At 36.6% G+C, this 15,298-nt stretch overlaps 1 protein-coding gene across 1 annotated transcript; it reads left to right on the top strand.

The window, feature by feature from the left end:
* The first annotated feature begins 14,101 nt into the window (after positions 1-14,101).
* On the top strand, positions 14,102-15,079 carry LOC102863965 (olfactory receptor 6Y1-like). Its single transcript, XM_006895511.1, has one exon. The coding sequence runs from the start codon at positions 14,102-14,104 to the stop codon at positions 15,077-15,079; it is 978 nt and encodes a 325-aa protein (XP_006895573.1).
* The last annotated feature ends 219 nt before the right edge of the window (positions 15,080-15,298 follow it).

The following is a 15,298-nucleotide window of genomic DNA, read 5'->3' as shown; positions in this document are numbered from 1 at the left end:
AATCTTGCTGAAGAGTATCTAAAAATTACTAGAACAGGACATCAACAGAGAATTGTGAGAAATACAAACAGCATATAGAAGAGGACTTTGCACTGGGGTAATAATTTCTGATCAATTAAATCTTGGCTGAAAACAGAGAATACCAGAAGGATGTCTATTTGTATTTTATTGGCTGTGCAAAATCATTTGAATGTGTAGTTTAAAAAATTGTGACTAACATTGAGAAGAATGAGAATTCCAAAACATTTGATTGCTTATGCATTTCTATACTTAGATCAAGAAGCTGTTGTCTGAACAGAGTGAAGGAATATAGCATGATTCAAAATCACCAAAAGGATGTATCTAGGATGTATCCTTTCTTTTTAATCTATATGATGAACAGATAATTCAAGAGGCCGGACTTTATGAAGAAGAATGTGGATTAGAGGAAGACTCAATAACAATCTGTGTTATACAGATGGTACAACCTTACTTGAAACTGAGGAGGACTTGAAGTGCTTGTTGCAGAAGATTTATGACTATAGCCTTCAATATGGATTACATCTCAATATCAAGAAAACAAAGGTCCTCACCACTAGGCCAATGGGCAGCATCATGATAGATGGAGTAAAGACTGAAGTTTTCAATTATTTCATCTTGTTCAAAGGCACAGTCAATATCCTTGTCACCAGAAGTCAGGAAATAAAAAGATAAGTTGCATTGGGAAAATCTGCTGTAAGGAACCTTTCCAAAGTGCTAAAGAGCAACAACATCAATCTAAATATTAAGGTGCCCCTGATCCACTCTGTGGTCTTCTCAATTGCTTGCTGTGCATCTGAAACCTGGATAGCGACTAAGGATGACAGAGGAAGAATTGATGCCTTTGAGTTGTGATGCTGGAAAAGAGCATTTAATACACCATGGGCTGCCAAGAGAAAAAACAAGTCTATTCTGGAGAGGGTAAAACCATATTACTCTTTGGAAGCCAGGATTTTTTTTTATACTCTATCTCACATACTTTGAACATGTTGTCAGAAAGGGCTAATCCTTGGAAAAATACATCATGCTGGGAAAGGCTGGAAAAGAGAAGAAAAATTTCAATAAGATGGATTGATACAGTAACTGTAACAATGGGCTCACACATGGTAGAGATGGTGAGGATGACACAGCATATGGCCACATTCAAATCTGTTTTTCTTTTATTCAATATGAGTTGTAGTCAACTCAATGGTACTGACCTTTACAATTTGCAATCAAAATATGGATGAGGAATAAGGAAGGCTCGAAAGGAATAAAAACCCTCAAATTATGGTGTTGGAAAAAAATATTTAATTAAGATATTTCAGAATATTAGAAGAATAAAGATTTTTTAAAATATAAAAAAGCATTTGTTTTATATTTTAAAACAAATACAGTAGGCTCTAATATCTCAACTCAGACCATACAATCATCAAAACAAATTAAGAATAGAAGATATGGAATATGCAACTCGTGATGTTGACAAAGAATGTTGACTGTATCATAGATTGCCAAGAGAGTAAACCAATATCTTTTGAGAGAAGTACAATCAAAATGCTCCTTAGAAATGAGGAGGTAAAGCCTTTATTTTGCGTTCTTTGAATATATTATCAGAGAAGTCCAGTTACTGGAGAAAGATAACATGCTTTGCACAAAAAGAGGGTCAGCAAATGAGAAGACTGTCAAGAAGACAGATTGACCTTTTACTGCAACAAGAGCTCAAACACAGAAGCAACTGTGGGTATGGATCTGGCTTAGTAGTGTTTCCTTCTGTTGTGCAAAGAGTTACTATAGGTTGGAACCAACTTGATGGTTTCTAACCACGATAACACATATTCTCTATGATCTTACCATCTTCTATATGCATTGCATAGTTTTGCATGCTCCTAAATGTGTACATGTCATTTGTCAAGTTACAAACGACTCATAGCTAACCCTCCGGTGGGTTTTCAGAGGTGATAAATCACATGAGAGGAGATTGCTCATCTTCTTCCCACAGAACAGTTAGTGGATTAGAATTGCGTAGCTTTGGGTTGGCAACAGGGCTCTTTAGCACCGGGTCAACCGAGCTCCGACTTACAGACAACAAAAGCAAATAAACAAATGCTTACTTTCTTGTGAAATATAAGTGACATATAAGTGCAATATATATATATATTATCTACTAAAATAGTAACGCACTACAGCATTGAGAAGCTGAATGAAAGAGATGCAAAAATAAAAGAGATATATAGAAATTTTCAAATATCTTGACAAAGCAAGGCATTAAAATGAAATATGCAAACAGCTGAAAATAGAAATTAAAACAAATTAAAAATTAGAACTTGCTCAGCATTTCTTAAACTGGAGGAATTCAAGCCTTGAGTTACAATATCGAAGGATACTACAGACAAAATTTTGAATAATCCAGGAAACATTAAAAGAGTAAGACTGAGAAAAATTGGATAAATTATGCATACTGCATTGAAACAGATGAGGGAGAGAACAATTTAAAAGCGATATATTATAGGGTATTATGGTTATCACAAGAGTCCAGAATTAAGGTTTCATAGTGGAGTGTACTCGGGGAGGTGGGGGGGTGCGGGCATATTGTATACCAAGAAAAGAATTTTTCTTTTACTTTTCAAAGACAGGAGTGAACTGGAGGGGGAGGGGTGGGCAGGGAGAAAAGTGCAATAATGAATGAATGGAAATTCAAAATCTCTGTAAACGTTCATTAAAATTAATAAAATAAAATTTAAAAAGAAGTAGAGAGAATAAGGATTCATTGAATCAAAAAGAATTGTTCAACTCTGAACTATTTCAGGAAATAACACATAAACAAGAGTCAGTGGTAATGAAGGAAGTAAGTAAAGCTGCACTGAAGGCACTGGGAAAAAAATAAAGCCCTAGGAAGACCAATTGACCTTGTTCAACTAATAGATGGAGCCCTGAAGCAGTCTGTGCCAGGAAATTTGAAGGGCAGCTATTCAGCCAACTGACTCCAAGAGATATATATTTGTTCCCATATCCAAGAAAGGTGATCCAAAATAATGGGGAAACTTAGAACAGAAGCTTTAATATTACATGTGAGCAATATAATTCTGAAGGGCTGGAACACTACATTTACAGAGAGCTGCAAGTTTAAATAGGGTTCAGAAGAGGTCATGACACCAGGGATATCATTAATGATGTAAGATGGATCTTAACTGAAAGCAGAGAATACCGGAAGAATGCTTATTTTGCATAGTTTTATTGACTATGCAATGGAATTAGCCTATGCGGATCATATAAACTATTGTTAATATTGAGAAGAATGGGAATTCTAGAACATTTCATTATGCTTATATTAAATCTATGCTTAGAACAAGAAGCTGGTGTGGAAGTAGAACAAGGGAACACTGCATGGTTTAAAATCAAGAAAGATATGTGTCAAGGCAGGTTGTATCCTTTTTTCAATACCGATTCAGGTTGTATGTGGAGCAACTCACTTGAGAGCCTGGACTCTCTGAAGAACAATGTGTCATCAAGATGAGAGGAAGAATCATCAACAACTTGGATTATACAGATGACCCAGCCTTCCTTGGTGAAAGTGAGGAGGACTTGAAACATTGCTATAGAAAAATAAAAGACTATAACCTTCAATATAGATTAATTATATCTCAATATTAAGAGGACATAAATATTCATCACCAGGCCTATAAGCAACATCAACATAGATAAAAAGATTGAAATTATCAACAATTTTGTCTTACTGAGATGTGCAATCACTACCCATAGTACAAGAAGTCAAGAAATCAAAAGATATTTTTATTTCTTAGCTGTTGATTGCTGAAATGGGAAATTCTGCTGTCACCAGCCTTTCCAAAGTACTGAGGAGCAATATTGCTACTTTAAAGATTAGAGTGTGCCTGATTCAGGCAATGATCTTTTTCAATCTCTTGCAATATATCTGAAAGCAGGACAACAAGCAAGGAAAATAGAAGAATTGGCATCTTTGAACTCTGGTGTTGGAGAAGAATGCTGAATATGCCATGGACTGTCAAAAGAAGAAACGGACATGTCTTGGAGAAAGTGCAGTCAGGGTATTCCTTCAAAGAAAGGATGGTGCAGCTTTGTCTTATATACCTTGGTATTTTGTTAGGAGGGGCTATTTCTTTGGAAGGGACCACATGCTTGGAACGGCGGAGGATCAGCAGAAGAGACAAAGACCATTAGTGTTGGGGGGGGGGGGCAATTGAGAGTGAGAAGAAGAAAACTTGTCCTAAGAAATGAACAGGTGTTTATTAAATGGTCTGAGAGGGAAGCCAGGTGATCGCTTGCAGAGAGGATCAGAGCGGTGTTCAGGCAAAGACAGTTTCTGTTTATAAAGGCTGTTAAGTAGATTGAGAAAGGATGATAGTTTGTTCAGGAATTTGGGAGCAGGGGACTGTCAGAATGTGATTGGGTCCAAGGCCAAATTGGGCTCTGGCCATATAGGTGACTGCCAGGATAGGGGGGCCTTCTCAAGGTACAGTCAAGGTCAGGCCTTGGGCTAAGTGCTTGTGGTGGGCAGGGAACCATGATAGTCTTCCTCCATTTAGCAAGATTGATTGACACTGAGATTGCAGCAATGGGCTCAAGTGTATTGGAGATGATAAGGATGACACAGGATAGGACAGAGTTCAGTTCTGTTGTTAATAGTTCGATATGTTGTTAATAGGGTCAACTCAACAGCATATAACAACAATGTAGTGATGCATGAGTAGTAACATCTGTGTACACTTGAATGCACAATGTCTGAATGTGGAGAGAGAGAGAGAGAGTGTGTGTGTGTGTGTGTGTGTGTGTGTGTGTGTGTGGGCGCTCGCGAGCGCTCTTCCTTCTTCTTTTAGGTTCCAAATAAAGGCAGGTAAACATTGCCCTTATTTTCTGTGTAACTTGTTTTACAGCCCTATCTCTCACCAAAGGATCTTATTATTTCTGAGACAATCTCCCTGAAGGAGACAAGGGGACATACCCACGTACACACTTTTTATTCACCTTCTCTTTTATAAGTTTCTGACGGGGGAGCAGGAGCAGTATAGTTCAACTCTAAGGTTTCTTTTGTGCATGCAGATTGCACTTAGTTTGCTAGACCTATTGTTAATACCCACACAGGATTCCCTTGAGCATTGGTAAGGCCAAACATTTTTCTGAGGTCTGTGCCTCTTGGGAGAGTCTGTTTGGGTGAGAGGGGGTTGGCTATTGCTCCTCCGACTCTTGGAGTCAGGCAGAAGTACAAATAGCTCTTTTTCAAGCTAAACAGAGATGCAAGTCACACATTCTCAGAAACACTCTGCGTCTAATGACATTGTTTTCCTCCTCCCAGTCTAAATGATTTCTTCTCTGTCTTCAGTATAAGCTAACAAACTATCTCTGAAAAGATTAGGCTAACAGTTTTGGGTGGCATCTCTGAGAAAACGGTGAGTTGAAAAGATATTTCCAAAAGGGGGGCATGTAATCTACAATTATATATTACTATAAAGTCAAGGTCAATTTACTAAATTAAACATTTATCAATTTATTGATTTTTTTAAAAAACAGTTCATCTTCTTTGAACCTATAAATATTACATGTAAATGATGAGGATGTATGAATATAATGAGGATGCAAAGAATAGATTTATGTGTCTATAGAAGTATTTCAACGTTCTTTGTTAGAACCTTGTAGGTAAGACTATATGAAAGCTGTTACAAAATCAAAGGTATTTTATAATAGTCATTCTTATGACATTTTGATACTTAATTCTAAGAACCCATTCGAATGCCTTTGATAAGTCTTTTTCTAATGTTTCATCAGTTCAATGTTATCAGTCTGATTTTCTGCTTTGCAAAACATGCAGTCCAACCTCACTATATTTTAAGAGATAGACAGTCAGTGGCTGAGACCAGGTTGAAATAATGTATGTGAATATATAAATAATATATTTTAATATGTATAGTAACGGATGAAATATATGTATCTGATAATTAGGGGCAAGTTGTAGAAGTTGATGACTGAAAGTTCCTTGGAAGGTTGAGAAATTTTCACTCTATAGTATGATAGGAGCAAGAAGGCAAGATGTCCTTTCCACCACACTGATTATTCAAAATAAGCATCATATAATGACATTATCCTCCACCTGAGATACTGAGATAAACTTCAAAGACTAAGTATTCAAAATGAAAATTTGGAAATTAAACTTCTCTCCAGAGACTAATCAAATAGGGAGAAAAATTTTAAAACTTGAGTCTTGATTTTGCAAATTTATGAGGGGGGTAGGTGACAAGCAACAGGAAATACAGATTTACTCCCTTCATATCTTGAGTCAACCCTTGTTAGAAGCTGAGATGCTTAGTGAGAGTCACTAAATGAAAGTAATTCTATCCAGTACAGACTTCAGAACTGTAAACATATGGCCCTGCTGCATGTCTATTCCTAAGAGTCTGAAAATGGGGAAATGAATGAAAACCATATCCTTTTTAGAACTGACTCCTCTAAGGAGTTTTCATGTATTTATCTCTAGTAGAAATTAGTTTACATTGAGAATCAGGATAGCTATAAAATCTATCTCTTTGCAGGATTTGGTAAAAGAACGAAATCACACACTAATTATTATTCTTTTACACCTATAACTTCTTGTGTACCAAGTTGGGGATTCCAAGACCCTCTTTTTGACAAAATCCCTGTAGAGTTGAAACGTTAATATATAGAATTTCTCTTTTACTAAGGTTGTTTTCAACTACAGCAGTTTTCTCTGACTTTTCTGCTGCCAAGAAAGCAGACCCCGTTTCCACCCTACACAATCACTGGGCTCCTGGCCCCATTACCTACAGGGAAGGCCATTTTTACTTCCTCCAAGACATCAGAGTCAGTCTCCTGCTCCTCTCTGGTGAAAATCTCATGGAGATGAAACTGTTCCTACTCACTGGTATAAAAATTCATAAAAGCCTCACATACCATAAGCATGTTTGTAACACAGCCTTCAGACATTACTCTCAACCATCAGTTACATTTAAATGAAAACATCCTGATAGAATGATGACAAACTTCAGGGATTCTCAGTCTCATTACACAGGAAAGAATATAGAGAAAGCAGTGATTTAGCCTAAAGAAAGAGTTAGGACAGTTGTAATAGACTGAGATAGATCTGGGGAGGAAGGAAGTAGAAATTGAAATATCGAAGGATGTTTTAAAACAGCTAAAAGCTGTCCTTTAAGGAAATGATGGAGTGTATTCTGTGTAGCTCCAGAAAACTGGACCAGGAACACAAACCAACCATGCAGTTTTTAAGCATAAGATTATAAAACTATATGGGATGATTTTTGTATATAATTAGTTTTCTGAAGATGATTAAATAAAAGTTAGATTGGCATGTGTTTTTGTCGTGTACCACTGAGTCAGAATCAACCCACAGCTGATCTTCCTGCAGTAAAATTCACGGGAGGAGATTGTCTATCTTCTTCCTGTGAAGCAGTTGGTGGATTTGAAGGATGTATTTTTCATTGGCAGCATTATTCCTTATCACTAAGCCACCAGACTCACAAATTTAGTTGAACTATATGGCAAATCAGATTTCTTCCAACTCCAAAATCCTATATTTCTAAAGATCAAATTCTTAATTCATCAACACAGTGTGTGTGTGTGTGTGTGTGTGTGTGTGTGTGTGTGTGTAATTTTAAAAATGGACAAGGTCATTAGAGCTCCCTATAAATTATAAAAGCTTATAAATAAGACTCTTAAAAATCATGAATGTAAGATGAACACCTTTTTTAATCAGTTCAAATCTATTTACAGTGACTTGTTCTTTTTGAGCTGTCAATAGTAGGAAAAGTTGAGTAAAGTGCATAAAAGAACCAAGTATTAAAGCCAGTCATTAGCAAAAACATTTTCATTTCTAAACTGCTACTCTGCCTCTGCTAGACTATACGTTTGAAATTCAGTTGAGCTCTTCAACTGATTTTGGCTTGCATTGTGGAGATTTTATTCTTCACTCCCTAAAGTTTTATTCTAAGAAGGGGTTCTTTAAAAACTGCTTTCAAAAGTATAACATAATGCTCAGAATACCACCTTCTTACATTATTCAATTGGTAGATTATCCTTTTGTTACTCATATGTAAAAAAGCAGTGTAAATTTTTTAAAAAAGATAGACTTTGATCTGTAATTCTGCACTCTCTCAGTTCTATAATAACTCAGTATTTGTGTGCTTTTAAGCTATATACTTAATTAACATGCCTTTATCAAGTGAGCCTCATGATATGTATCTGAGCTAATTCAATGCAATAATAAGCACATGGGCATTTAGACATTATAAAGTGATATACAAACAGAGGTAATTCTCTGTAAAGATTTAGCATTTATATCAGGAAAGTGGTTTGCTACCTAAATTTATTTCTCTCTTTTTCATATGTTATTTGCCAGATTATCTGTTGTAAACAGTCTTGGAAGCTAGTAGAAGTTGTGAGTCAGACAATGTTTTCAATTTAAAAAGTGGACTCCTTACTGTTTCTGCATTGTACATGACTCTACAAAGTATTTCTACCTCCTTGCCCATTGATATTCCCATTTATCAGAATAAAACAAAAATATTTTATTGCATATTGCAGGAGAGTTTTGATGGTCAGATGTGATAATAGTATGCTTCCAATTGTTTTCTTCTTTTCTTGACTATTAGAACACCCAAGGTAAAGTTTTATATTCAACTGATAAAATTGGTCAGATATATATTCTTTGTGCGATTTGGGTTAAAGCTTACAAACAATGTTGGTTTTCCACTCATCAACATACATATTGCTTTATAATATTAATTACAAATTATTATGTAATTAATTAATTATAATGTCTGATCAACCCATTCTGTACATTCTTTTCCCTTTAATAGGAATTGAATACTCCTTTTATCTTTATTCTTTGCATCATTCCCTTGTGCTAATTTGTACAGTGGTTTATTTAGTTTGTTTATTTAGAGCATCTCAACATTTGTATGTCTGTTGGAAGTAAATGAAAAATGAATAAATATATGACTCCTGTGAAAACATCTCATAAATATTAAAATTAAATGAACTTTTAAATTTTTTAGTTTCAAATGTAAAGCTTCTACCCAAACAACCTTGTTACTACATGTTGCATCAAGAACAGACTCAGAGCTGATGCTCCAGCTGGTTTCAGAGGCTATAAATCTCATAGAAAGAGAATGTCAATCTTTCTCCTGTGGAGCAGCTGATAGATTTGAACCTTCTGCCTTTGGATTGGCATAACAACTGCTGCCCACTAAACCACTAGAGCTTCCGATCCCATGAAGATAACTGCTTATTTCCAAGTAAATGAAAACATAGTGAACTATTTTCTAGAGTCATATTTAAAACTCTGTAATTAAATAATGAATCCCCTATTCACTCAGAGATTGAGGCCAAGAATACCACTTTTTAAAAAATTGTCTTCATTCATATGTTTTTATAACAATGATTACAATTACATAATGTCATTATTTACAATGTCCTATAGAAACCTTGCTGTACTCTCCCTTTTCCCTTCACTTTATTCATCCATTTGCTAATTTCTGCTCCCTCAATCCTTGTCTCCCTTCCCTGCCTGTCAATACTCTGTAATTGCTTCTTTGTGGAGTAAACCTTCCCTTAATCTTTCTTCCCTCTTTCCTTCTTCCTTTTCTATCCTTCTCGCATTTCAATCAGTTACGCATGTCTTGTTCCAGACTGTTTTATTCAATGCACATATTGTTTGGTTGTCCATTCATTTCAAGTTGATCTCCCCTCCTCCTGATTGTTGTTGTTGTTGTTGTTGTGTACCTTCAAGTCAGAACCAACCCATAGCTGACACTCTGGCAGGTTTTCAGAGGCAGTTAATTGCAAGAGGCAGATTGCCCACCCTTCCTCCATGGAGCAGCTGGTGGCCTTGAACCTTGTGCCTTGAGATTGCAGCTCATTTTCTTTCCACTAGGCCACCAGAGTTCCCTCCTAATTGATTACAGCATTTAATCTATTCTATTCTATTCCTACATTCTATCTGTACATTCTATTCCTGCTCTTCCCTTTCATCATAACCATCCTAATTTTAGTGGTCCTTCTTTGATTGAGTTATTTCAGTCAGCATAATGTCCTCTAAATTCATCCATATTGTGTAACTTTTCACAAATTCTTCGTTGTATTTCAATGGGACATGGTATTTTATAGTATGAATATCAACACTGTTTCTACAGCCTTTTGTTTCTTGATGGGCACCCGGGCCTCTTCCATTTCCTTCTTATTGTTAATAATGCTGCAATAAATGTAAGTATACATATATCTGTTCATGTTGCAATTCTGATTTTTTTAAAATTATGATATGAGTTTATTTAAAAAATTAGAATACATTGATTTTCAGACCAGAGTCTTCCAAGTTTCCTCACCCCCAAACCATCAACTTGCACAACCTCATGGTTAACCCCCCCATACCTTCTGAACATCCTCATCTCTCTGCTTCCACTCTCGCCACCCCCCTTGGATCCTCATATTCATTGTACAATAATGGTTTCTACAATATTTGTCCTTGTGGGACTGAGTTAGTTCACTGAGCATAATACTCTCCAGTCCTTCCCAAGTTAGGTAGTAATTTACAAAATCATTGCTCCTGTGTGCTGTTTAGTATTCCATTATGTGAATATACCACAACTTTTCAATCCATTCAGTTGTGGTTGGACATTTGGGCTATTTCTATGTTCTTGTGATGGTGAATAATGCTGCTATGAATACTGGTGTACAAGTCTCTGTTTGTGACACAGTTCTCATTTTCTCAAGGTATATTCCAAGTAGTGGAATAGCTGGGTCATATGGAATTTCTATCTTCAGCTTCTTGAGGAAACTCCAAACTGCCTTCTAGAGTGGTTGCACCCTTTTACAATCCTACCAACAATGTTTATGAGTTCCTATCTCACCACCTCCTCTCCAACATTACTTACTGTCCTGATAAGCTTTACCACGGTAACTGGAGTGAGATAGTATCTCATTGTGGTTTTGATTTGCATCTCTCTTATTGCAGTGATTTTGAACATTTCTTCATGTGTGTGTTGGCCATTCTGATTTTTTAAAGCATGATTTCAGTAATGGAATTGACTGGATCAAGTGTTATTTTTATTTTCAACTTCTTAAAGAAGTATCAGACTGCCTTACATAGATAGTGGTTGATCCATTTTACATTTACATCTGCAATGTTTAAGAATTTTGGCCACATCCTTGTGAACGTGTGGTGTTTGCTGTCCTATTAAACTTTGCTATTGTTGATGGAGTGAGATAATATCTCATTATTGTTTTGATTCGCCTCTCTCTAATAGCTAATATCTGAAACATTTCTTCTTGTGTTTGTTGGCCACCTGGAAATATTTTTTTGGTGAAGAGTCTTTCAAATAACACCAGTTTCTATAACTTTGGACAGATCTATATCATGTTTGTCTTCAAATTTATCAATTTGAAGACTAAGGTATACCTCATCTGAGCCATAGCATTTTCATTTGCTTCCAATGCATCTAAAAGTTGAGCAATGGTTAAGGAAGACCAAAGGATACTCATGAACCTTTGAAATATAGTGTTGGAGGAGAGTATTAAATATATTATGGACTGCCAAAGGAACAAACAAATCTATTTTGGCAGCAGTGCTACCAGAGTACTCACTCTTTAGAGGCAAGGATGGTCAAACTTTGTCTCACATATTTTGGGCATGCCGTCAGGAGAAGCTAGTGTGAGCAAAAAAGATACATGGTGAGAAAAGTAAAGTGTCTGTGAAAGAGAGGAAGACCCTCAGTGAGATAGACTGAGACAGTGACTATAACAATGGGCTTGATCGTGACAGAGATGGTGATGACAACACAGGACAGAGCAAGGTTCAGATCAGTTGTTCATAAGAGTCCTTTGTATCCGTTGTAGATGACTCAAGGGCACGTCACAACAACAAACATGCACGTTCACTTCATCCGTCCATTTGAAAGTATGAAGATGAGAGGAAGCCATAGTGCAAAGGGGATCTGAACTATTCCTAAACATGCAGAGAAAAAGATGGGTTTTAGCAAGCAAGGCTGAATTCTATGGGGACTGTATGTGTGTTGTGTGCCTGTATTTTAATATAAACCAGAATTAACTGTTATACATACAATACTATTAGGAAGCCATGGTGGCAGAATGGTTACTAAGCAAAACATTGGTAGTTCAAGTGCACTAGCTCCTTACTAGAGAAAGTGAAGGTGGTCTGCTGCTATTACAATTTACAGTTTCAGAGACTGGAGGGTCAATATAAATTGAAATCTACTTAATGTCAGTGGGCTGGATTTTTTATTTTACACATTATTATAAATTATTTACCATTTTGGATTTTCTGTGTTGCTGTTTCCTCTCTAAATACAGATAACTGAGAACTGAGGCTTTGCCTTTCTTAGGATCATAAAACTGAAGGGAGGATGAAGGAAGTGAGATACAGATATGGTTGGCAGTGATTATACAGCTCTGTCATCCAATGATTATTTCTTTAGGAAAAGATATATCCCTCCTCAAATTACCCCACATAGTTATGCCACACACCTACACTATTGTAAAATGTACAGCAAGGATTACTTTGACTCCAGAGAACCATAGAAAAGAGAAATCAAACAGTAAGGCACACCGCCCCCAGCCCACCACAAAAAAGCTTGAAATGATAGATTGTTTAGAATCCAGTAAATTTGGGATAACTTAGAAAATGGTCTTTTTTCTTTAAGTTACTTGACAGGAATGCACCAGGTCACAGATAGCAGAAAATGTCCTTGGTTCTGATTTCCCTGCCATCATTTCCTAATAGATTTTGTTTTCTTTATATTTAATAGGCTTAATAGTTTTCTCCTACTTCTTCATTAACATTATCTCTTTCTTGCACAATTTAAGGTTTTAACTTTAGATCTATCTATATCTATCTATCTATCTATCTATCTATCTATCTATCATCTATCTATTTATTTTAGTGACAGTTTGTATCTAGGGGATACAAGCAGTAGATAATATACAAAGCAGTTTTATTTAAATTGTAAAGATCATTTGATGGCCACTGAATGTGACATAGTGTCCACAATAGAAAAAAAAAAACCAAACAAAGAACAAACCAAAATCAACAAACAAAACAAAAGTAACAAACATTCTAAAGGTTTAGGTAATATAACCACTTAGCTAGGAATAGGGTCAAAACTGGTATTTGAATTAATTCTTTTCAAACTTTTTTAAAATTAATTTTAATTAATGAAGGTTTACAAAGACTTGCAATATATAGAATCAACGAACATTTCCTTTGAAATGATTTATTCAAATTTGTTCTCTGAGGTAATGACAAATCATCAGAGTAAACCTTTTTTTCTTACTTCTAATCATATGTGTTTGCTCAACTATTACTTTATTCAAGCTTTCAAACCTTGGAAGATCAGCAAAAGAAAAGGATTGTTTCTATTTTATAAATATGTAGTGTCATATAACATTTTTAGAGTCACAAAAGTTGTACCTAGAGAATGAGTGTTTAATTCTCCTCTCTCCTTTCCATGACCAGTAAATGGAAATGGTCTGGTCATAGAAAATGGCAGTACAAAGCTGTCTTCCTGTGCCCAATTATGGTACATTGGGAAAAGCAAACCATCTGTGGCCACGTTATTACATTGTTGTTATGTACCATTGAGTTAGAGCTGACTTATAACTAAACCTCCAGTGAGTTTTCCGAAGCAGTAAATCACAGGGGAGGAGATTATCCATCTTTCTATTCTAGAGCAGCTGGTGAATCTGAACTCCATTCCTTTGGCTTGATAGCATAACTTCTTACCACTAGGCCACCAGAACTCCCTGGTGAGGAGATTCGAATCGGGATCAGGAGACTCCAATTTTACCTCTATTTGGTGCTGGGCAAATAATCCATCTTGTCCTAAGTTTAAAAAACAAACAAATCATTAGCTTCTTAAGGTGCATTTTTGTTCCTACATGTATTTGACTCTGTTCAGAATTAAAGAGGAAATAAACAAAGTTTCTTTTGGGATGAGTTTGCTAGTGATGGACTTGAGCATTGTCAGTGATTATAAGGTGGTCCTTAGAACAAATAAGGAACTAACTTTGTTTGTGCCCACAGACAATCATGATCTCCAAGGCTCTGGATGTAGATAATCGTACAGCAACAACACATTTCATTCTTCTGGGATTTCCAACAAGACCTGTCTTCCAGTTGCTCCTCTTTTCTGTTTTCCTGGCAACTTACCTGCTGACCCTGCTAGAAAACTTCCTTATCATCCTAGCCATTCGCAGTGATGGACAGTTGCACAAGCCAATGTACTTCTTCCTGAGCCAACTTTCTTTCCTGGAGATGTGGTATGTCACAGTCATCAGCCCCAAGATGCTAGTAGACTTCCTCAGCTATGACAAGAGCATTTCTTTCAATGGTTGCATGACTCAGCTTTACTTCTTTGTGACTTTTGTCTGCACTGAATATATCCTCCTTGCTGTCATGGCCTTTGACCGCTATGTGGCCATCTGCAATCCATTACGCTACCCAGTTATTATGACCAACCAGCTTTGTGGTACATTAGCTGCGGGATGCTGGTTCTGTGGACTCATGACTGCCATGATTAAGATGGTTTTCATAGCCAGACTCAACTACTGTGGCACACCTCACATTAATCACTACTTTTGTGATATCTCCCCACTCCTCAACGTTTCCTGTGAAGACTCTTCGCAGGCCGAGTTGGTGGACTTCTTCTTGGCCCTCATGGTCATTGCTGTTCCCCTTTGTGTAGTAGTTGCATCCTATGCCACCATCCTCACCACTATCCTCAAAATTCCTTCTGCTCAGGGTCGCCAAAAGGCATTCTCCACTTGTGCCTCTCACCTCACTGTTGTAACTCTCTTCTATTCTACTACCCTTTTCACCTATGCCCGCCCCAAACTTATGTATGCCTACAATTCCAACAAAATAGTATCTGTGCTCTACACAGTCATTGTCCCTCTCCTCAACCCCATAATTTACTGTCTCAGAAATCGTGAGGTAAAAGCCGCTCTCAAGAAGATCATACTTTGCAAACAAAGTGGGAGCAGAGAAGATAAGGCTTTGAGTGGTTAGCAGACACATGGAATCCCTTCAGGCTTGACTTGGGTGGTAATTAGGACACTTATCCCACTTCATCCTCTGTGTGTGTGTGTGTGTGTGTGTGTGTGTGTGTGTGTGTGTGTATGCACAAGCTTAGAAAACTATGGAAATTAGCCTCTACTGTTTACTCAGAAGTTTTACATATTTTACAAAAAATTATTCCAACTGAACAATAAAGATAAGGAAGAAGAA

The sequence above is a fragment of the Elephantulus edwardii genome, unplaced genomic scaffold (genome assembly GCF_000299155.1).
Source record: "Elephantulus edwardii isolate Elephantulus edwardi_28Jun2011 unplaced genomic scaffold, EleEdw1.0 scaffold00168, whole genome shotgun sequence".
NCBI lineage: Eukaryota > Metazoa > Chordata > Mammalia > Macroscelidea > Macroscelididae > Elephantulus > Elephantulus edwardii.
This window is presented reverse-complemented; position numbering and strand designations above follow the sequence as displayed.

Excerpts from the sequence above, each read along its gene's own strand:
- LOC102863965 (XM_006895511.1), top strand. The coding sequence starts at position 14,102 with ATGATCTCCAAGGCTCTGGATGTAGATAATCGTACAGCAACAACACAT.